This window comes from Motacilla alba, chromosome 20, assembly GCF_015832195.1.
Source record: "Motacilla alba alba isolate MOTALB_02 chromosome 20, Motacilla_alba_V1.0_pri, whole genome shotgun sequence".
In the NCBI taxonomy this organism is placed as follows: Eukaryota; Metazoa; Chordata; class Aves; order Passeriformes; family Motacillidae; genus Motacilla; species Motacilla alba.
The window spans coordinates 13,838,254-13,860,789 of NC_052035.1; the positions used below are offsets into that span (position 1 = coordinate 13,838,254).

The window sequence follows — 22,536 nt, forward strand, 5'->3', positions numbered from 1 at the left end:
TGCTTTTCTGGAGGATGTTGAAACAAAACAGTGCTGCCATTTCTACAGTTTCATTCAGCACTGCTTCCTTGGAATCTGCTGCCACTGCCCCTGTTATAAAGGATACAAACAATCCTGGAACAGCACAGTGCTCCTGGTTACATTTATAGAGATATCTGGCTGCCTTCGCCACAGAAATACAGGGAGCAAGCCTTGCTGGTTATTTACTCTGCTCTCTGCACAAGCAGAATTGCACGTTCTAAATACAATTCTGGTTTAAATAACCTTTCCTGCTTAGGTGCAAGCTGCAGCTTTAAAGAACTCCCTGCTCACCATCTTCTGCTTGCTGCTCTATGAAGACTCTTCCAAAAACAAACCCGTGTTATTCTACAGCTCCAACAAACAGAATAAATGTGCCCGAGACCTGCTTCTGCTGTACTTCTCCCCAGCTTTGGTTGTTAGCTAGTCTGTCGGGGCTGAGAGAGAAGGAAAAGATGAAATATAAAATTTCACCCGCAAAGGGCGTTAAGTCCAGATTCCTCTTTGCAGGCTTTAAAAAAGCAAACTACCAGTTCATGATCACAAAATAAAATATGCACATTTAAACAAGCTGCAGGGGAAAGGAGAGTTTAATCCAGTGAAATTGTGTTTGAAAGCTATTTCATACCCCTAGGAATAAAATCTGAATAGCAATTCTGCTTTGCTTCCACCCTTTTTCCACCCTCCTGTTAATATATTACCATTTGCTATGGAATCGTTACGAGACTTTTGCCCCAGACGTGGCTGCATTTTGCTGAAGGATGAAGGACTTTGTGGGCCTGAGCCTCCTCTTGCTCACAGGAGCAGTCAGAACTCAGTGATGCTCCAGGGAAGCGATGTTTGCTTTGCACCTGAGCGGGGAGGAATCAGGCCCCGTTTGCAAAGCCCTTTGTTGGGGTGAGAGCCCCAACACGAACAGGTCCCATCCCAAAGCAGGCTCTGATGGAAAGAGCTGCAACTCTCTGCCTCAAGAACTACCGACTTGGCAATGAGGTCTCAAAAGCAGGGATGATTCAGAAAAGATTCGGCCCTGCAAAGATCAAAAAAGCGTTTGACATCGTTTCGGTGTTGATGTGAAATAAAGTGGCTCTAAAAGTGTAATCGGAGAGCAGAAATCCCCATCATCACACATAAATACTGCCCCATTTATCCAATTACGCTCCCTTGTTTCATTACAATGCTCTGGAATATATTTCTTAGGAATACAAGGCTCAAAATTAATAATAGAAAAGGACAAAATTGCCATGTATATTTCTCTAGATAGATTTTCATCTAACAGCAGGACCTCACTTCTGATTCACTGGCTGGTTCTCTCTAACCTTTACATTATTCATTAATCAAACTCGAAACCTGCTTTCAAAGTCAGTGCATGGCAGTAATTATTTACAGTTGTGCACAGTATTTAATTTTAAGCAATGACAAAAGCAGGCATGTCCAGAATCATAAGGCTTATCATTTTTCTTCCCTTGGAGGTGAACTATCTGAAGAAACTAAAAGTTGCAAACTTCTCTTCCATATCTCTGCTGCCATCAAGACAAAATGCAGTGCAACTGATACCTTTGAACTTGTACAACTAAAAATAAATAAAAGTGAAAATTAAGTAATATATAATGTATTAACTCCTTTAAATAAAAGGACTAAGCAGCTTTGCTATCAGCCTTGATGAGAGATACATTTCTTATTGCACAGTCTGTCTCCTGTCACTTTGAGGTATTTTTCACCACACAAAACAGAACCTCAGTATTATCCCTGAAAATGAAAGTCAGTTTTAAGAACTATATACAACAGGCACGTCTGCTCTTTGAAACTCCCCCCTACCCCCCACAAACAGACAAATACAACTTCAAAGCAGGAGAACTACTGCAAATGTATAAACCTACTTCAAATAGTTCTGCTGGCTGAAACCGGACTGCATTTGCGGGATTTTGCTCACCTGAAACAACATTGATCTGAGGAGAAATCTAATCAAAGAAATGCACCACTGAAGAGCAATGCACGTTTTATAATGAGAATGAGAAAGGAGAGATCTAATTGTGGTCATCCGAGTTTCTCCCTTGTCACTGAGATCTTAAAAATGCTGTAGGATCCTGGATAAAAACATCTCTTACTGTATCTCAGCAGGGAAATCCCGGGAAACAACAGCACGGGCTTTGCTCGCAAAAATTTACTTACTGTATCCTATGCTTCTGAAAAAGAACACCGTGCCCCTGCCACGGAAAGACACTACACACATTCCAAGTGAAAATTCTACTTTGAAACCCAAATAAAATGAAGCCTCATGTTGCTGACAGAGAGAAAAAAAGGAGCAGTTCCAGCACTGTCACTGTGCCGATCAGCATCCATGAAAAACCAGCTATTTATTTATCCTGCAAGTTGAGAATGTGAATGCCTTATTCAGATCAAACCTCTTGGTGAAGAAAATAATAATAATAGCGACTCTGACAGCAGAGGCCTCCCGAATACATACATGTATTTATATATTTATATAAACATGTGTATTTCTAGCGGAACTGTTGTTTATGATCACCCTAAATTTGGGGTCTTTGCCTGCCAGGAATGCCAGCCCACACAGGTACATGCGCTGGGCGCGTCCCAAAAGCCTGTGCCTGCAGCCCATTGTCCTGCGCCCAAGGCAATGCAGCCAGAGCTGAGAGTTGGTAAAAGTTCTGCGCGTCCCAGTTTCTCTGGGGTGGCATTTCCCCCTGCGTGGATCCCAAGCACTACTTCACAAAGTTTATTCAGTGTGCCACTAAACTTGCCCGTCCGTTTCGTCCCGCATTCGCTGTGCTGCACCCAGGAAATATTCACAAGGGCGAGGGGAAAAAATTTTGAACTCCAGACATCAAATAGGAGTTTTCTTTAAAGAACTAATCCGAGGAAGGACACAAAGGGAAAAAAGAAGGGAAAAAAACCCGCCTACATTAAAAGCCAAACAAGATAATAATTGTGCATGTCTGGCTAAGAGAATCTAGAGGGCAAGCCTTACGTCATTGGCACTTGGGTTACCATGGTGAGTGATTTATTGATATATATCAAGAATGAATAGATCAAAGGCAGCAAGATGACAGGTGATCAATCAAATGTCAAATCAAAGCTGGCAATCAACTGGAAAGCTGATTTTTCAGTGGGTGGGTCTGGCAGAAGAAAAATGAACTTCCATATTGCGCTTCCCAGAAACAAAACCCCACCACACTATTAAAAAAAAATAAAAAGCAATTAAGGAGCCTGAAAGAAAACTCTTTGAAAAGATTTACTATACAGACCCACTCGTCTGTTTCTTTTTCTTGGCCCCCAAAAGAAAAAGAACACCCTACAATGACAAACAAAACACTTCCAAAGTTGCAAACTATTTTCTTCTGTTAAAAAAAAAAATAATAAAAAAAATTGCAAAACCACTTGGCACGTGCAAATATATAAACTCGGCTACGAAACAAAAGAAGGATTTGATTTGAAAATGTGGATTGTCTTCTAACAGTCAGAACGTTTCATTTTATTTCCTGTTGCAATTTTCACCACTGATGATCAAAGGCTGAACTTCCCCACCGGGTTCATCAGCAGAGAGAGTCCCTGTACTATTTCAGGCACACACAGCGCGCTCTCTCACACACACCCGACCAGAAGTGCCACCAGAAATACGGCGAAATAAAAGATTAAACACCCCGACCCACTTCGCGAAACACGCGGATCCAAAGCGAAAGCCACCGGGAGGGGGGAAAACCAGAAAGGAGAGGGGAAAAAAAAAAATCTATCCTAAAGCGGAAAGCAAAGGGAAAAAGCCTGACTGCTTTCGGTTCGGGCAGGGGAAGGGGCAGGGGGAGAAGGGGCCGGGGGAGGAAAGTTGGGGGGAAAGTTTCGGGCGGGCAGCGGCAGCGGGGACGGCGGCGGCGAGCCGGGGGCAGCGGCGGAGGGGAGCGGACAGCCCGTGGCAGGGCAAAACCTTGGAATAAGGAACGAAACTGGCTCCTCGGACTTACGGAGGGAAAGGGAGGGGGAGGGGGGATAAATAAATAAAGATCCAGCCCGGAAAAGCAAGGGTGACCCTAAATAATAATAAAGATGGGGGGTAGGAGTGAAAGGAGTGGAGAGACAGAGGCTGTGTAAGTGGATGGCTTCTCCTTACCTGCAGCCCGTTTGGGTGCTTGCTGTTTCCTCCTTGGCATCGCTCTACTTTCTCCAATCTCACTTCTGTCCCCAGATCCGAGAGCCCTGAGACGCTCCTGAGCCGTGTTCCTCTGCCTCTCAGCTGCTTCCCCAGCACCCCCCTCAAGCCTCCCCTGCCCCCCTCCTTTCCACTTCACTGATAGGAACCTGTTTGGTTTTTATTTTATTTTAGAGATCTACGTTTCTTTCTTTCTCTCTCTCTCTCTCTCTCCTTTTTTTTTTTTTTTTTTGGTTGGCTTTTTTTTTTTTTTTTTTTTTTTTTTAACTGTTGCAACACTTGCTTTGCTTTGATTCAAACATCCAAGCTCAGGAGCAAATGAAAGGCGCCCACCGTGCCAGAGAACGGTAATAAATAAATAACAAAATAGATCTGCATCTATTAAAAAGGCGGCTCTGGAGAGACTGTGGGGCTGGCTGCTTCCTCCCTTCCCTGTCCTGTCCTCCTCCTCCTCGCAGAGCCGTATGGCGGAGCGGTGCCCGGCTGTGCGCGGTGTGTGTGTGCGTGCGTGTGTGTGCGCGGAGCGGCGCCGCAGGTTCCGTGCTGTCAGATGCCAGGCAGTGAGTGATATGGGAGCGGACAGGGAGGCTCGGGATGGGAGGAAATGTGGGATCCGCACACACACACACACACACACACACGGGCGCGCACACACACACACACACGGGCGCGCACTCGCCCGCGGGCACGCGCGCACCCCGCGCGCGCACACGCGCACACACACACGCGCGCACCCCGCACACACACGCGCGCACCCGCACACACAGGCAGGGCGAGGCGATGCCAGCGAGCATCGATCCGCCGAGCAAACTCAACATTAACAAACTCCTCCTCCGCGACCCGATGACAGGAGGAAATTTACTCCGCGCAGCCGGGCGGCAGAGCCCTTCATTAAAGAGACAGGGCGCCGGCACCGCGCCCGCCGCCGCCCCGCCGCCCCCGCGGGGACACCGCTCCCCACGCGGGGACACCCCCTCCTCACACCGCTCCCCACGCGGGGACACCCCCTCCTCACATCCCCCCATGCAGGGACATCGCCACCTCGCATTCCCCCCCCATGCAGGGACACCCCCACCTCACAGCTCTCCATGCAGGGACAGCCCCTCCTCACATCCCCCCCCCATGCAGGGACACCCTCACCTCACAGCCCTCCATGCAGGGACACCCCCTCCTCACATCCCCCCCCATGCAGGGACACCCCCACCTCACACCGCTCCCCACGCGGGGACACCCCCTCCTCACATCCCCCCATGCAGGGACACCCCCTTCTCACACCGCTCCCCACGCGGGGACACCCCCTTTCCAAACCCCCTCCCCACTCGGGGACATCCCCTCCTCACATCCCCCCCCATGCAGGGACACCCCCTCCTCACACCCCCCCATACGGGGCCGCCCCCCGATGCGGGACCATCCCCTCCATCTGCGGGGACACCCCCAGCCGCCCCCCGGGGGTCACCCCCGGCCCCGCAGGATGCGCTTCCCGAGGGAGGGCGCTGCGGGCAGCCGGGGCCGGGGCGCTCCGTGCGACCCACGCGAGGCGCGGCGGCTGCGGGGGAAAAGCGGGATTTGCAGCAAGGATCCCGCTGGGCGGCCGGCTGCGCTCCTGCTGCTGGCCTGCCCGCGGCTGCCGGGCCACCGGGGTGCCCCTCAGGTGTGCCCGGGGCTGGGGACCGGGGGATGCTCCCCCAGGTGTGCCCGGGGCTGGGGACCGGGGGATGCTCCCCCAGGTGTGCCCGGAGATGGGGACAGGGGGATGCTCCCCCAGGTGTGCCCGGAGATGGGGACAGGAGATGGGGACAGGGGGATGCTCCCCCAGGTGTGCCCGGAGCTGGGGACCCAGGGATGCTCCCCCAGGTGTGCCCAGAGCTGGGGACCCAGGGATGCTCCCCCAGGTGTGCCCGGAGATGGGGACCCAGGGATGCTCCCCTAGGTGTGCCCAGAGCTGGGGACCTGAGGATGCTCCCCCAGATGTGCCCAGAGCTGGGGACCCAGGGATGCTCCCCCAGGTGTGCCTGGAGATGGGGACAGGGGGATGCTCCCCCAGGTGTGCCTGGCCGCCCGTGGATGGCCTGGGGCTGGTGGCCAGGTCCCTTCCCTGCCCAGGGTGTCACTCTGCACCCGGAGGTGTCCCAGCTGTAGGAACACAAAGGGATCTGAGGGTTGGACATCGAAGTTTGGTGAAGTTTGGGTGAAACCCCTCTGCTCCCCGAATTCCCCCTTGCACCTGGATTTAGGGAGAGTCAGGACCATCCATCAGCTTTTCCTTCAGCTGCTGTGAACACCTTGAGGGTTTAAGTGTGATTTGGGGTGGAAAGGATACACTAATTTCTATGTAATCAACTATAATTTGTATAAGACCTCCTAAAAGTGGCTTTTCTGATACTCCATTTCTGAAAAGAAGAGGTTGGATGTAGAACTGAGTTTTTGACATTTGACTCTTTCTAATGAAACTGTTGGGTTTAATGGGAATAATTTGCATCCCTCTCAAATATAAATATAAAAATTATGAATATAAGTTTAAAAACAATAAATATACAAATATAAATATAAATGTAAATATAAATATTTAATCTATCAGTCGGATACAAAGCACCAGCAAGAGCCACTGTGTTGTAGCCAGGGTCACTGGGCCATCTGCAAGGCACAGGCCTGCAGCCCCCAGGTGACCTTTGTGTTCAGCAGCCCAACACCAGACTGTGTTTTTGAAAGTGTCCCCCTAACTGGTGTCACTGAAATTATTTGATAGCCTTCCCTGTACGAACTCCAGCAATTTTACATGCAATACCAAAGTATTTATTGGTGCAAGCAAATGCTTCGTTTGAAAGATAAACCAGGAAAACACTGCTATAAAATACTCATTTTTCCACTTCTGCCTGGCGTAACTCACCCGGGGGTGAACAGCTCGGCTGGAATCACTGGGAGCTGGGGGGATCTCTGGTACCTGTGTGCAGCAGGTGTAAAACCCTGCTGGTGCTCACCAGGGATTTCCACTTTGTCTCCAGTCCAGGCAGGCATAAACACCGGGCCAGGAGGGGCCGCAGCAGAGGGACAATCACCCTGCCCTGGCATGAGGAGCAATGCCACACTCCCTGCCTTGGAAAGTGCAGCCTGGCCCCGGATCAGGTAGCTCAGCACAGGGTGGCAAAGTAAGATTTTCCCTTCACATTTTGTGCGTCTTGATTTGAGGTTTTGAACCCTTCAGCTTCTGCACGTTGGTTCCCAAACCAGAAAACTGCTGATACCTCTGGCTGCTGCTCTGTTTCCTCTCCTCCCCGTGGTGCTGCACCTCCCATAGACTGTTTCTGGTGAAGGATTGTGTATTAAATGCCGTTTAACCCACTGATGTTGTAGTAGGATTTCTCCCAAACCGTGGGGCACGATGTGGGTGCTGGGACGCTCTCGGGCACGAGGGGGTGGCAAACGACAGAGTCCTCTGCTATTTTACCCTCTGCGTCGCTGCTCCTGTGCAAGCTGCACAGCCAGGAGCTGTGGGTCAGGCAGGGCAGCAGCTCAGCCTGCTCTGGGCTCACAGAGGAGCAGCAGCTATTGTTCTCCAGAGCCGTGGCTCCGATCCAAACGTGCGCGCTGGGCACGGGATTTGTGTCAGCGCCGCTCGCAGCCTCGGCGTGCCAGATGAGAGAGTCACTGTTTCAAACGGTTACTCCTCGGGGAAAGGGGAATCGAGAAGATGGACTCGTGAGTGGAGCAGGAGTGAGATGGCACCCTATCCTCGGTGATAAATGGCAGCATTAACAAGGCTTGGTCGAGAGGAACCCTACAGATTTATGGCTTCCTGTCTCCACCAGCAGATGCCATTATGGCTGACAGAACAGAATGCCTTTCAAGAGGGAACTGGGCTGGGATTATGAAGACGAGGGGAAAAAAGCAAGTGGAGTCTGGTGTCCATTTTTATCCGCTGGTCAGAATTGGCTGATGGGTTTGAATAGAGCTGGAACTACCCAGCGTGCGTGTGCTCCCTGCTCCTGTTATTTATAACGAAGTTGGTGAAGGTCATTTAGCATCTCTTTTAGCATGGGAAGAACCCATAATATTTACTGAAAGCATTTTTGCACTCTTGGAAATTAGAGATAATAAAATGAACAGATAGCACTGGAGGCTTCCTTGGCTTATCCAATGGAATAATCTCGATGGGTGCTTAATGTTTACTTTGGAAATGCAGCAAATGATTCTGAAGCTATATTGAATTTTATCTATTTTTATTACATTGCAGAATAATATTTCTCTTTCCTGACAAAATGTTATGACCAGTAATAGCAATGGCAGTTATGCATGTTCAAAAAAGAGTAATCAAATCTCATGCTTCAGGGCATGAGCTGAATTCCCCACTGGGATCCAGAAGGATTTTTTTCCCCCCAAATATAGCAATATACAATCAAGTGGGTATGTTCTTAGAGGATTTTCAATTTCTTGGTTAGGTGCAGATTACATGGAGCAACAGTGTGACCTGGGATTGTGAAAATCCTCTCTTGCTGCAGTTTGGGCTGGTTTGGGTCCAGCTTTTCAGCCTGATGTGTGTGAGTTGTTGTGCCTTACGGGAAAGTTTACAGCCACCTCTGTGCGCAATGAAGGGCCAAATGCTCTTTGTGTACCTGACTCTGATAACAGCTCCCATCAGTGTAGTCACAACAAGCTCAGCCCTGTGACTTGCAGTGTTTTATCTTACTTATTTTTGTTGTCCCTCTTTCTTTCAGTGACTGTTCTGCTGATATAATTAAATGTGGGGATTGTTTTCTTTCCTTCCTTTTTTTCCCCCTCGAGAAGCTGTATATATGTAGGTACACAGCTCCTCTTGAGTGAAATTCACAGTGTTGGTGACCCCTTTCACGCCTTCCCTACCACTGTAGAGAAAGAAAAAGTGGAAATTCTGGTAAGTCCTGCAAACAAAGAAAGGGTTAGAAATATTTGATTGGATAAATAAAAAATTTTTCAGTATTGCCAGTAATGACATTGTCAGCATCAGTGTTTACTTCTTTCCTTTTAGAATTATTGGAGGAAAATGATTTTAAAAAGGATTTAGGTTACAAATATTTTGAAAGAATCAACGTGAGGACAGACTGAGGATTCTTTAGAGAAAACAGAGAGCCCTGTGGATCTGCTGCAGCCCCTGCCTAGGAGCAGCTTTGCTGTGCTCATTCCACTGAGGCACATTTGACCAACACGACGCAGATTCAACAGCTCCTCTGGGCAACCTCTTCCAGTGGCTTTACCATGGAAAAATGCATCCTACTGCTGGAAAACTGTTTCTTTTGGAGGCTTCCTCAAATAAAATGGAGAACAGTTTCTTCCCTTCCTCTTTGAGGCAGTTTTTAATAGACATCTTTGCAGACATGTCGCCCCCACTCCCAAAGCATCCCCACTGCCTCAGCCGCGCCTTGCACATCGCATTCCCTGGCCCTCATTTCCCTGCTCCGTGGCTGGACAGCATTTGATTTGAGGTGCGGTGCCAAAACCTGGCTGCTGGATGGCGTTTTCCACCTCCCCAGCAGCGAGTGGGATTCCTTCACATGTCTAACACATGACACTGCTGTTTACATGTCCCAGCTTGACACCCGCCCTTTCTGCAGCGGCGTGACACCGTTGACTCACGGAGAGCTCCTGATTCAGTGCAGCCCCAGCTGCTTTCCTGCAGAACTGCTTTGTAATCAGTTGTCCCCATCCTATATTTGAGCAGTTGATTATGCATCAGTGACAACTTTGCACTGATTCATCTTGAATTGCATCCTATTTTTTCCGAGTGTTCCTGCAATTTGTCAGGCTCGTTCTGGATTACAATGCTGCCTTCAAAGGCTGTGCCGTCCCCCCTGGCTCGGTACCATCTGCAGATCTGCTGCTCAATATTTGCTGTTCCACCTCCTGAGACATTAATAAAAGTGCTGGATATTGCCAGGCCCAGGACACACTCCAGACATTATTCCAGCCTGACAATGGGCCGTGAGGGGATAATTCTGGAGCGTGGTTTTCCTACCTCTTCCAACCCCCTGCAAGTCATCTGGAGTATGTGTCACCCAGGGAACAGGGACAGGACAAGGGAAAATGGCCTCAAGCTGTGCCTGGGGAGGCTCAGGCTGGACCTCAGGAGGAGTTTCTTCATGGAAAGGGTGGTCAGGAGCCGCCCAGGGAGGTTTGGAGTGCCCATCCCTGGAGGTTCCTCAGGAACGTGGCACTCAGTGCTCTGGGCTGGGGACAAGGTGGGGACCAGGCACACCTTTGACTGGATGATCCTGAAGCTCTTTTCTGGAAACTGTTGGGCCTCCACAAGATTTCAGGGATGGCTACTGGTAGTCCTGAGATTCTTCTGAGACCTGTTTAATGTCCTGACCTTTTCTCTGTGCTTTCTTAGTCTCAAAACTCTCCTCCTCCAGCAGCCAGAGCTCACCCTCCTCTGACACTGGCCCGGATGATTTTTGCAGTCTGCTCACAGCTGATTCCCAGAGCGAAGATGAAAGTAAAAAAGGCTTTCTTAGGGTGATCTGTCAGAAACTTTCTCCCCTTGCTGAGTGACAGATGTAATCTTCCCTGGGTCTTTTCCTGCATAGAGAAGGCACTTACCAAACACTTTCTCCTTATTATGTTCCTCCACGTTGTATCTCATTTGGTGACTTTCTCTTTGTAATTCTTTCCCTGTGTGTTCATGGTCGCTGTGAGGAGCTCAGATAAGTTTTTGCTGCACTTTTTTTTTTCACATTTAGACAAGTGCCCATTTGTTGACAGAATATATCTTTGGGGTTTTGCTTTTGTAAGAATATTCTGTGCCGTGCCATGGAATAGTGCTCCTCACAAAAGGGTGGAACAGCAGCACTGGGGCAAAATCCTTTTTGCCCTTGGTCTGTACACAGATAAGTTGGGTGGGGTGGTAGGGAAGGGTAAATTTCCCCTCCTGGGATGAAATGCTGCTATCACCAATCATTTCTGCTTTGAGATGTGAGAGCATTTCCAGAGCTCTTTCCCTTCTACTCTTCACCACAGGGTTCACCCTTTGGCTGCAAACAAACCTGGGCTTTGAGCTCCCATCTCACTGCAAAAACTCCTCTCTTGGGGCCAGGTAAGAAGAATTTCAAGCAGTGCAGGGGTTTGCAGAGCTCTGGCTGCAGCCACCTTCTCCAGCCACATCTGGGGCTCATCTCCCTGCTGGTGCCACCAGCTGAGGTGTCACACCTGGTCTCCCTGCACGCCCAGCTCACCCTGCATCCTCCACCCACGGCAGCCCAGCCCCAGAAGTTACCATTCACCCTTGCAAAGACTGAAACAGCCTGGAAGCTTTCCGTTTCTGAACTGAATTTCTCCTTCCTTAAGTCACAACAAGTCTCCAGTTTGAAAAAAAAACCAGAAATAATCACTCTGCTTTCTCTGGAGTAAGTACAGCAGGCGATGGCTGTGGGATCATTTCCCACCCAACCAGCAAAAGCAGCTAATTAAATCAGTTGCATCTAAAAGTTGTTCACGCCACAATCCACAAACCTCTTTTCTTCAGTGGATATTGAGTCCCTGGTCAGCAGGGACTTGGACTTGTGTATTTATTTTCTTTCTTAAAAAACAGCAAGCTGGTTAGAATTTTTGAAAATAATAACAATTAACTGGAACAGGGCAGAAATTGACTGTAGTCTTCAACAAATCCTTGGAAAAAGGCATAATTTAAAAAAGGTAAAGCTGAAACCTGCCATTTTTAGGGGGAAAAGCATCATCAAGGAGGCAGTGTTCTTCCAGCTCCTTTTTTCTTAAAATACCAGCTTTCATTGAAAAATCTGTTGTAATAGAGCCTTAAAAATAAACTTGGAGTGTTCAGATTATAAGTGGTGATGTTTTATGCAATGTCTGTGTGGCTGCTGCAAAGGAGAAGTTTGAAGATGATATCAGGGTTTTTTTTCCCAGTGAATCCAAAATATGGCTGTGCAGAGCTTAATTTGAAACGAGGAAATGAACAGCACAGGGACTGCATTTGGCTGTCCATAGTGCCAGCAGCGAGTTTTTGTGTTTTATTAGTACGATTATTTTTATTATTTAGAGCTACTGAATGAATTCATGCTGAAAATTGGAATAATTGATATATCTGTAAAATAGCGTGGCCCTAAAATGGTAGTGGTGCATCGTAAAGCCTCCAGGATTGTATCTTTTATAAAAGGGGAAAAGGTGATGTGCTAAATACATTAAAGATCTGTAATTCCCCAAATTGTCCCTTGTCCCATGTCCCTCAAGTCATCCTGGGAGCTTTTTCCACGTCAAGTAAAGATAAATGGACAAACACAGTTTACACATACCAAGCACATTTCTTTAATAAACAATGCTGAGAAAGCTCAACTGAAAATCTAAAGCCACCAAAAGGGACAAAATGCTTAATTTCGAGTCATCAAAGTGTTTCAATTGAAAGGTACTTTTAATAAATTGATGTGAGGGCTGAAGCTTTCGTACAGCAGAATGCAAGAGTCCAAAAAACAAAATGTGAAAACTGAAGGAAAGCAATGGGGTTTTTTCCTACAGAAGAACTTCCTAAAGTTTCTTCTCAATGTTCATGAGAACATTTGCACCTGGCTCCAACGACATTTGTGGTGGGGTTCACTCCAGGTGTTCCCAATCTCCACCCAAAATTGGCTCCAAGGGCTGAATGGCCATTTCTGGGTAGGTTCACCTCAGGTGTTCCCAATCTCTACCCAAAATTGGCTCCAAGGACTGACCATGCATTTGTGAGTGGGGCTCACTCCAGGTGTTCCCAATCTCCACCCAAAATTGGCTCCAAGGACTGACCATGCATTTGTGAGTGGGGTTCACTCCAGGTGTTCCCAATCTCCACCCAAAATTGGCTCAAAGGGCTGAATGGCCATTTCTGGGTGGGCTCACCTCAGGTGTTCCCAATCTCTACCCAAAATTGGCTCCAAGGACTGACCATGCATTTGTGAGTGGGGCTCACTCCAGGTGTTCCCAATCTCCACCCAAAGTTGGCTCCAAGGACTGGCCATGCATTTCTGAGTGGGGTTCACCCCAGGTGTTCCCAATCTCCATCCAAAGGTCAGGTGATGCAGATCTGCAATTTCCCCAACGAGCATCAGCTGGAGCAGGGCAGGAGCACGATTTAAGCGCTCCACCAGGCAGCGCCTGCTTTTGGGAGGCTCAGGGTGCTCCAGGGAGAGGCTTTTCCCTTCTGCTGCTCAGCCTATCTTGGCTCTGCGTGTCATTCTCTCAGGTAAGTGATTTTCAGTTCTGTTTTTGCCTTGTGCTTTTACTGTGGCCTGGTTTGAATTTGTTCTGTGGAGGAATTTCTCTGAAGGGAAAAGATAATTTTTTTCTCTCCATAAGCAGAGAGAAACTCAAGTTTGTTGATTTACCTGCAAACTCAGGTGCTAAACTGGAGTGTTGATGCCTAAGCTGGTAACATAATTAATGCTTTCTCTGTAAACCAATGAGTCTTTAGGTTTTTTGTGGGGTTTTTTTTTGTTGGTTTTTGTTTTTTTTAGTGGAGTTTTGTCAGTGGATTACAGTCAATTGAGAAGCTAGAGATGGAAAGCAAGGAGTTTTGTGTAGAAATGACTGAAAGTTAGAAAAGAGCACCTCAGAAATGTGAAAGTCTAAAGCACCAAGAGTAAAAACTGTGAGAAAAAGTACTTTCCCATTTGGAAATTTAGGAATGAAAAATAAGGTGTTCAGTGACAGCAAGACTTACTGTTAAACAATAATAATAAACATAATAATTGGGTTTGTGTTAAAAGTGTTGAAAACAGGAGTGATAAAAACCTGGAGATGGTTTTGGTTTGGGGTGTGAAGGCTAACAGTGTGGAGCAACAGTGCTGGATTTGTGGTTATTCAGAAAAAGTGCTGTGTGGTTCTCTGTCTTTGATTGAAGCAAAGTTCTGGGAGTTTTTTCATGTCTCTCTCTGGAATATTCTTCCCTTTGCTCCAAAGTGACAAGGCACTCCTGGAGCACCTGTGTGGCCAGCTCCTGTGTGCTCCCACAGCTGCCCAGAGGAGGCTGGAGGGGCTCTGCACTCCCCTCGGGCTTGGAGAGCCCAAATTCAGGTGTGCTCCAGCCCTCGTTAGCTCCTGGCAGTGCTGAGCCCCAGGCTGAGGGTGATGCCTCCTCCCCAGAGAGCTGACTCTGGTGCTGGACCTCTTGGGAAAATGTTTGGTTGTTATTTTTTGTGCAAAGGCTTTCTGAGAGGGAGGTCTGAGGCTGTTCTGGTGTGCTTTTAGGGTTTTCCATTAAAAATATATATCTATAGTTAATGGGGGAATGGAATTTTAGGTTTGTGGAGCAATATTACAAAAGGAACCATCGAGCCATTTTCATGGAGGTTGAATGACACTTTTATGGTCCTTTCTCTACTCCTGCTTTTAATATAAATGGTATAGCAAATACAGGTGAAAAAAAAGCAAAAAAAAAGAGCCCACCTGTCAAAATATAGCTCTGTTTGGTTACCTCTGTCCGTGGGACAATTTTAGTAACCTGTCAATCAATGGGCTGCTAAATAGCCTCTCCAAAGCACAATCTGCTATTTCAGACGACATCAGTGTGTCAATCATTTATTGAATCAAAGCCAAATTTGAAGCAAAGCAAGCCCAGTTTGTCAATCACTGCTCAGTATTCTCTCCACTAACCACCTGACAGCTTTTAACTTTTCACTTTTATATTCCATGCAGCTAGTTAAGATTCTTTCATTTTTAATTGGCCTTCTTTTATGATTGGTAGCTAAGCAACTAATATGTTGTTTTATCTGGTAATAATGGGCCCAAACTTGAGAGCTTTCTTGACCATCCCTATTTGTTGTTGGGAAATTATTTTCCTTCAAGTTGCTAAATAGCAGATGTAGCAGAAACAGTTATTTAATTATGGGTTGTCCTGTTGTTTCTATCTATAAACACTTTTGGCACTGTTTAAAAATAAATACTGCATGCGCTGGCAAATATATACTGAGTGATTTTAACTCCTGATAGAGTCCTTTGGAATTTCACTGCTCATTTACAGGGAAAACTGGGTGCAAAAAGCAAAGGATTGCCAAAAAAGCAGTTTGGAAAAATATTAGCAGAGGACAGAGCGAGAAATCTGCTTCAGAATCCCACTAGGCTTTAATCCAACCTGATCAGCTTTCAGTCTTAATTTAGGTACAATTAAATTTCTGAGGCCAAGTACAGTGCTGTGAGCCACTCTCTCTCAAAATTAGCCAAAAAGTCCTTCCCCAACAAACTAGGCTGCCTATTTTGTGTTCATTTTGTGTGCTTTGATTTAATTAAAAATTTCAGTGCTTGAGATGCAAAACTTTGGGGTTGGGAGTGGAGCCCCTGAGGGTGAGCCCAGATCTTGGGGTGGTTTCCATCCCCTCTCCCCATCATGCACGAGACAAGCCCTGCCTTTCACGGGTGTAAAATGAGCCCCCAGCTCCCAGAAATGCTCCTGCCTTTCTGTTCCCAAAGACTGTCATCAGCAAAGCCAAAGTGTTGTTCTCAGACAGAAAGAATCAACTTTCTGTCCTTCCCATGAAAGGAAGTTTGGGAAAAGAACTATTTCTGTGTTACATAAAAATTCTATTTTGGGTTCAAAAGAGTTTTCTTCATTTAATTCTTTTGCATATCTGTTTGATGGGCTTCTGGCTGTCTTTTGACAGACTGCTGTCATCTGGTTTGATCCAAAACTGTGAAACTCCAGATGTGCCCAAGAACTTGGGAGAACATGGGCTTCGTTCTGCAAAAAAGCTGCAGGAGGTTTTGAGGCAATCTGATACAAAATGTACTTCCCAGCCCTATTTGAATTTTACATTGGGTTTTGTGCTCCTTTTTACCAAAGTAAAAAGCAAAAGAGACTGACAGCACATGAGGATTGACAGTGGAGAGGCAAACGGGAGCTGAGGAGCCTGGAGTGCTGCAGAAATCCAGGCCAGTGCTAAATGTGGGTGCTTTTCCCCTCTGAGCAGCTGGGGGAGGCTCTGGAGAGCCCTGGAAATGCAAAGTGTCCCTCTCAGGGTGGAGATCCCAGCAGACTGCTGAGCTTGGGTAATTAATAAACAACAACAAAAGCTGTAGAGCAGATCTTCCTGGGCAGCTCCAGGAAAACAGCGAATTTGCTGACAAATGAGTTCTTGAGGAAGTGCCAGGAATACAGTTTGGTTTCTCCCCTCCTGGTGGGAATTGTGCCTTTCCTGCACGTCCGTGGCATCAACTGGTGGTGAGCTGGAGATCAGTGCCATGCTGCCAAGCGAGGTGGAAGCTGCACTGCCCAAAACTCCTCTCTGCTGAGCAAGAGATGGTTCTGTGCACAGATTTTGCGCTCTTTCTATCTCCAGCTATTAGCCAGAGCCTTTTCAGAGAAGGTGTTCCGATCCCAGGCTGCCTCTGTAGCTTGGCACAGATTGCTCATCTTGGCTCCCGGGGTGTTCAGGCCTGGCTGAACACGAGCTGAGCTCTGGTGAGCACAGGGGAAACCCACACAGCACCCACCCACACAGCACCTGGCCTGTGAATTGGCTTGGGACGCTCCATGCAGGAATCCAGAGATGCAGGAGCATAAATATTACAAAACAGGAGAAGGATGGGTCAGCAAAGCCAGGCTGTCACAGGGGGCTCTCACCACTGCTGTATTTTGGTCATCCCGTGGTGCTGGGCAGTGGCAGCCAGCCCGCATGGGTGTTGTACTCTTGTCCTTTAGCTGCTCTTAAGGACCCTCTGGGCCAGGAGAAAGGAGCATTTTGAAGTGTTTAAGCATGTAGATTGCACAGTGGCATTTTTTGGGTGAAACTTGTGGGTCAGGAGCACCTCCAGATCTTGGCTGGCCTTCCCAGCTGGGCAGAAATGCTGGAATGCTCCTTCTTTGTGCTGAGGACTGATTTGCTCAGTGTCCTGTGCATCCTCTGGCAGTCAGGGCCGTGCTTCAGTGTCTTTGACCACACAAAGGTTCACAAGGTGTACAGAGCCACTCGTCCCTGGCAAACTGAAATGTGGGGTCTGGGTCTGTTCCCTGAGCCCTGCCTGTGCTACCTGGGAGCAGAGAGAGAAGGAGCGGGAGCTTTTGGGCATGCTGCCCAATTCTTTGTTCCAGGTGCCCTGAGAGCTTTGTCCCGGGGCTGTTGCTGTTTCCCTCTGGCTCCTGGAGCTCCTGGCAGAGCAGCTCCTGTCCCCGAGTGAACTCAGGGCTCTCCAGCTCAAGTGTTAATGGACTGAGCCCATTTTTCCAGCAATGTGTCAAAAAGTTGATCAGTGTCAACTGCTGCCTTTGTTCACCCCTGTCACGGGAGCAGCACAAAGCCAAAAATGATGAATCCCTCTCCTAACTGGAAAAGGAGGGAGAATTTGCTAAAGCAGAATGCAGTTACCTGTGCTGGGGCTCATCCAGGACACGCTGGTGAGCACAGCCACCCTTCCGGCGAGTGGAATGGGATTTTAGCTGTGCTGAGGGCTCAGATTCTGCGAGTTTACATCTCAAACACCCACGGAGCAGGAGTGCTGAGCAGCCCCTGACTCAGCAGGCAGCCTGCCCCTGTCACCTCGTTGTTCCCGAGCCTGCTCTGCTGTTCCTCCCAACCCACTGAGCAGCTCCCGGAGCAGGAGGGGAGCCCGTGCTTCTTACAAACCACTTTTATCATCCGGAATTTAAACACCGGGTGCTGTAACTGCTGTCATTTAGATGCACTAACTGCTAGAGCTGCTGCTTTCAACACAGAAGAGCGAGGTGTGACCCTCCCTGGGTGACACAGGGATGTCGAGGCTTTCCCTGGGGGTGGGGATATTCCAGGTGGGATTTGTTCAGAGCCACCTTTGTCCTGCAGAAGTAGAGCTGAGAGCTCGATGGGTTAATGCACACATGCAGATCCATGCTGGAGGCAATGTAAGGGATGGAAAACTGTGGAAAATCACCCTGAGAGATTTGAAAATAGCAACAACAACAACAAAAAATTAAGAAGGCTTCATTTAGAAGCCTGGCTATTGATTGTTCTTAGCTAGCACACTCAGCTGTGGGTTTTTGTAGCTGTGAACACGAGCTGGTGTGTGGAGATGAGAGGTTTAAGCTGGATATTAGGGAGAATTTCTTTCCTGGGAGGACTGTCCAGCCCTGCCCCAGCTGCCAGGGCAGTGGTGGAGCCCCCATTCCTGGAGGGGTTTGAGTTGTGTGCATGTGGCTCTTGGGGACAAGATTCAGTGGCAAGCTTGGCAGTGCTGGGGGAATGGTGGCACTTGATGCTCCTCAAGATCGTTCTGTCATTCTCTGAATCTGAACAGATGCCCGGGACTTCCAACACCTCTAAAACCTGGGGGTTTGTTACTCCCAGCTGGCTAACTGCGCATGTTCCAGGAGAGTCTGGGTGCTGGCAGGGACAGGCACACGAGCAGAGCCCTGCAGGGTGAGCTCTGCACACACTGGGATCCCCTGGCAGGGCTGCAGCAGGCTCTGGGGGGGCTTTCCCTGGCCCCTCCTGCAGCAATCCCAACAAAACTGCTGCAAGTGCAGGGCTCAGGGCACCAGGGCATGTGAAGAGTTAAAATCACTCGCCCTCCAGACAAAGCAAGCCCCGTGTCCCACAGCACCCTTCATCCCAAGGATTTCCTGGCCCCTGAAGGAGAGCAGAAGGGCTCTGGTACCTTCAGGGCTCCCCTCGAGCTGGGCTGATTTACCAGCTCAGAGGCCAGAGAAGTTAGATCAGCCTGAAAAGAAATCTGTGCTCCTTCAAGCCTCACTTTCTCTGGGGATAAATACTGACAGGGCGCTTCCCAGAACTTCCTTTTCAAGAGGGGCATCAAACTTAATTTTCACTGGTTTTTGGAGGTTTTCTGGTAAAAGGTAGTTTCATTTGGAAGAGCTGCTCTAAAATACTGTACAAGTTACCAAAGCTCTTCATTCCTCTATAAATTACTCTTCATTACTATTTACCATAAGTGCAAAACTATATATTTATAATATATATTACTAATACATATTTACAATGTATATTACTAGGAGAGTGCCCAGCAAAACCCTTGTCCTCTTTGATATTATTTGGAATTTAAGGTCTCAGTTCTCATTTGCAGGAGGAAGGACAGTTATTCCTTGGCAGGGTGGCTGTTCCACTGGGGAGGGTGCTTTGCCCAAGAGGGCATCAGTGACTCCTCCGTTTCCAGTTGTGCTCAACCTCCCTGCTCTGCTTTCCCTTGGCTCCTCTGCTGTCTCTGGGGCTGGGGGCTGCTCCCAAGCCTCTTGCAGGTTTCCTGGTTGGGAAGTGCAGGCTGTGGTGGTGGTTGGGATACAAATGATCACCCAAGGCAACCAGAGACTGTCAAATTGATTGTAAGCTGGTTTTTACTTTTTTTTCCTCCCCCTGACTCACTTCACAAGTCTCTTGGAAAAAAAAACATGGATTTGGAAGACATAAAAGGAGTTTCTGTGCAGAATTCAGTTCTCACTTCCATGGGCAGGTTTCATCAGCTTGGAATTTAAGGGCTAATTCTGCTGAAGTGATGTTCAACTGGCATGGGCAGCCAGTGAAGTGAGGGAACACCGAGGAAATAATTAAATGTTGTGCAATTAGGGCAGCAGCACATCAGGGTACAAATAATACAAGGTGAGCTATCCTTTCATGGATTAAAGCTGTGTTTATCTGGTAGCCTTTGGTCTGTGTTATCACCAGCTAAACCCCTGGAGAGCATCAGCATTGTCTGACCCCAGGAGCAGCCCTGGCCTTGGCAGGGGCCAGGTGAGCAGCTGCAGGGGTGTGCTGACTGCAGCTATCAGAGGATCAGAAGAGGGAAAACAAGGTCCAGTTCTAAGCAATTAATATTTGGGATTCTTCTTATTTATTGCAGGTGCATTTAAGCTTCAAATGGGTTATGAATTGATCCTGAATTCCTGTAGCAGATTGGGGTTTAAAAAAGGCAAAACAATAAATGTTTAGATCAAATATTCAGTAGATAATTCCTGAAAGCAGTTTGTGGGATTTGGGGTGTTCTGTCTCCTCCATTTTTGAGTGCTCTGGGCCATTGTTTGGGCAGACCTTTCTGAAGCAGAGCAGCAATGCTCACCAAAATATTCTGTTCCTTCCAGCCAGGCTGGCTTTGGGAGAGGTCCCTGCTGTGGAACAAACCTGTTTCCTTCACTGGGATGTGTCAGTTAGAAACACCAACTGCAAGGATTTCTTCTGTTCTCACGAAAAAGGAAGGAAACAGCTGGTAAATGTTTCACAGATGGTAAAGCTCTTGGCATCTCTCAGGAGAGGGCCACCCATACAGATGGCTCATTATTTTAACATTTGGATTTTCATCTTATTAAAACATCTTTCTTTTTTTTTTTTTTCCTTTCCCCTGGTTTTATTTAGCATCATAAATTCTCTTACACTTTAGTTAACAACTCGGTGATTTGGGGGAAGTGTGTGTGCTGTAAGGAACATCATTTGGCTAAAACACGGGTCTGCATCATTATTCTCTGCTCTGATGTGGAACGAGTGGACTTGAACCTGATTAAAAACACCAAATGCAAGCAAATGCTTGGAAATATGACTTTATCAAGCAAAGGTCAGCTGAGCCTGTATGGAAGCTGAATTATTCAGTAAATGAAGGAACGTAGTGAGTGAGGCAAGCAAACATTTCTATCTTGGGCATTGCATCAATTAACGCTAGGCTGCTTTCTGCACACAGCCCAGGAGAGGGGCCTTGCAGGTGCTCCTGGATTGTGGTGAGAGCAGCCCTAAATACAAAATACCACCTCTCAAATGCCCGGGGAGTGACCCAGGGAGGGAGGGCTTCAGAAATGGCTGCACACCGTGCTGGGCAGCTCCGGCTCTGAGGGCACGTGAACATGCAGCTAGCTGGCCTGTCTGGCATGTGTTCGACATAAATCCCAGCTCCACACGGGCTCTGGGAATGTCACTGCCCCCTCCTGGCTTCCTGGCAGGGGGATGGATGGAAGCAGTGCCAAGAGGTGGTGGAACGTGCCCTGGGCGTGGGGGAAATCGAGGCACGCTGAGGTTGAGGGGGATGCCCTGGTTTTGGTGGCTCCTCTCCCTCCCTCCCCTGGTGCTGGCACGCTGCATTCACAGGGCTTGGAGCAGCTGAGGCAGATCTTTGGCCCTTTCTGCAACAGAATGCAGGAGATAATGTGGGAGAGAGGGGGAATGTGAAGAGAGCCCTGGATGGAACACCAAATCTTCCTCTCTGTTCTCCAGATTTTATTTTTTTTTTTTGTTTGAAGTTTTAGCAGGTCTCCCCACGAAATGACTAAAATATAGGCCTGTGGTATAAATATAGATCAGCAATAGCACAGATTGCTCTATGGATCAACCTATAAAGATGAAAAGTGGCAATTGATGCATGTCCCACAGCTGCCTTGTAAATCTCATTGTGGTCTCAACCAAGAAGAGCTGCCTGAAAAGCTCTGGGTGCTCCATGGTTAGGCTTGTGCTCTGCAATTCTGTTTTAATTAAAAATTAAATAATCAGGAGTGGGAAGAAAGAAACCCAAGTCTTATTTTGCATTTGTATGAGCAACTCCCCATTGATTGCAGTAGGTTACATCAACAGTGAAGACTTGACCCGAAAGCTGCCTACAAATATTCCATTAATAAATACAGGGACAGATTTGTAGCATGTAAATCACTGGAGCTCCACTGATGCCAGTGTAGTTGTGCTGATTTACATCAGCTGAAGAGCTGGCCTCTGGAATTCACATTCCTTCTGAGATCAAAGATGTGTCAGCAAATGGTGAACTTCATTTGTATTTTTTAGCCTTCTAATTTAAAAATAGCCCAATAGATTTATGATGCACTGGCAGGGCTCTTATGGCCAGACTTTGGATGCCACGTTTCAGCCAGACACCACTCAGAGGCAGGCTGTAAATCCTCCCCCAATGGGGGTTTAGCTGAAATGCTGAAAGCTCCGCGAGGCCTGTGGGTAGTGCTGTGTCACATTTACAGAGGATGGGCCAGCCCAAGCACAGCCCAAAACACGAGCAGCACCAGGGGCTGGGTGGCTTGGGGGGCTGGCAGAGCTGCCAGCTCACATTCACTCAGAGCCACAAGTGACAAAGTTGTTGCCATTTCTGGCAGCTGGCTCAGCCCATTTGCTGTCTGTCTTCTTGGAGAGGTTAAAAAAGAAGGGAGTTGTGGAAGGGGCTGTGGGCTGCTGGGTGGCATGGCCCAGGGGCTTGTTAGCTGGTCACCAGGGATGCTCCAGGTAGGGATTAGCTCACAGTGCAGACAAGAAAGGGAGAAGGGTGTCATTGTGTCCCTGGGTTTGATTTCCCATGGAAACAAACTGAATACAATAACACTGTCAGGGATAATAAATTTCAGCAAATATCCACAAAAATCTGGTAATTCTGGAGGGGCATGGGGTGAACTTAGGGGGGCACGGGGTGAAAATGGGTGGCCAAATGGAGGTAGGAGAGCACCTGAGTAAACT

General features: G+C 47.9%; 1 protein-coding gene across 4 annotated transcripts in view; it reads right to left on the reverse strand.

Annotated features, from left to right (window-relative positions):
• The window catches only part of TSHZ2 (teashirt zinc finger homeobox 2), a 210,316-nt gene extending 205,944 nt beyond the window's left edge, over positions 1-4,372 (reverse strand). For all 4 annotated transcript variants that reach the window (XM_038159451.1, XM_038159449.1, XM_038159450.1 and 1 more), the window contains exon 1: positions 4,139-4,372. In XM_038159451.1, coding sequence (XP_038015379.1) covers positions 4,139-4,178 — 40 coding nt within the window. In that variant the 5' untranslated portion in view covers positions 4,179-4,372. The remainder of the gene's footprint in view (positions 1-4,138) is intronic.
• Positions 4,373-22,536: the final 18,164 nt, after the last annotated feature.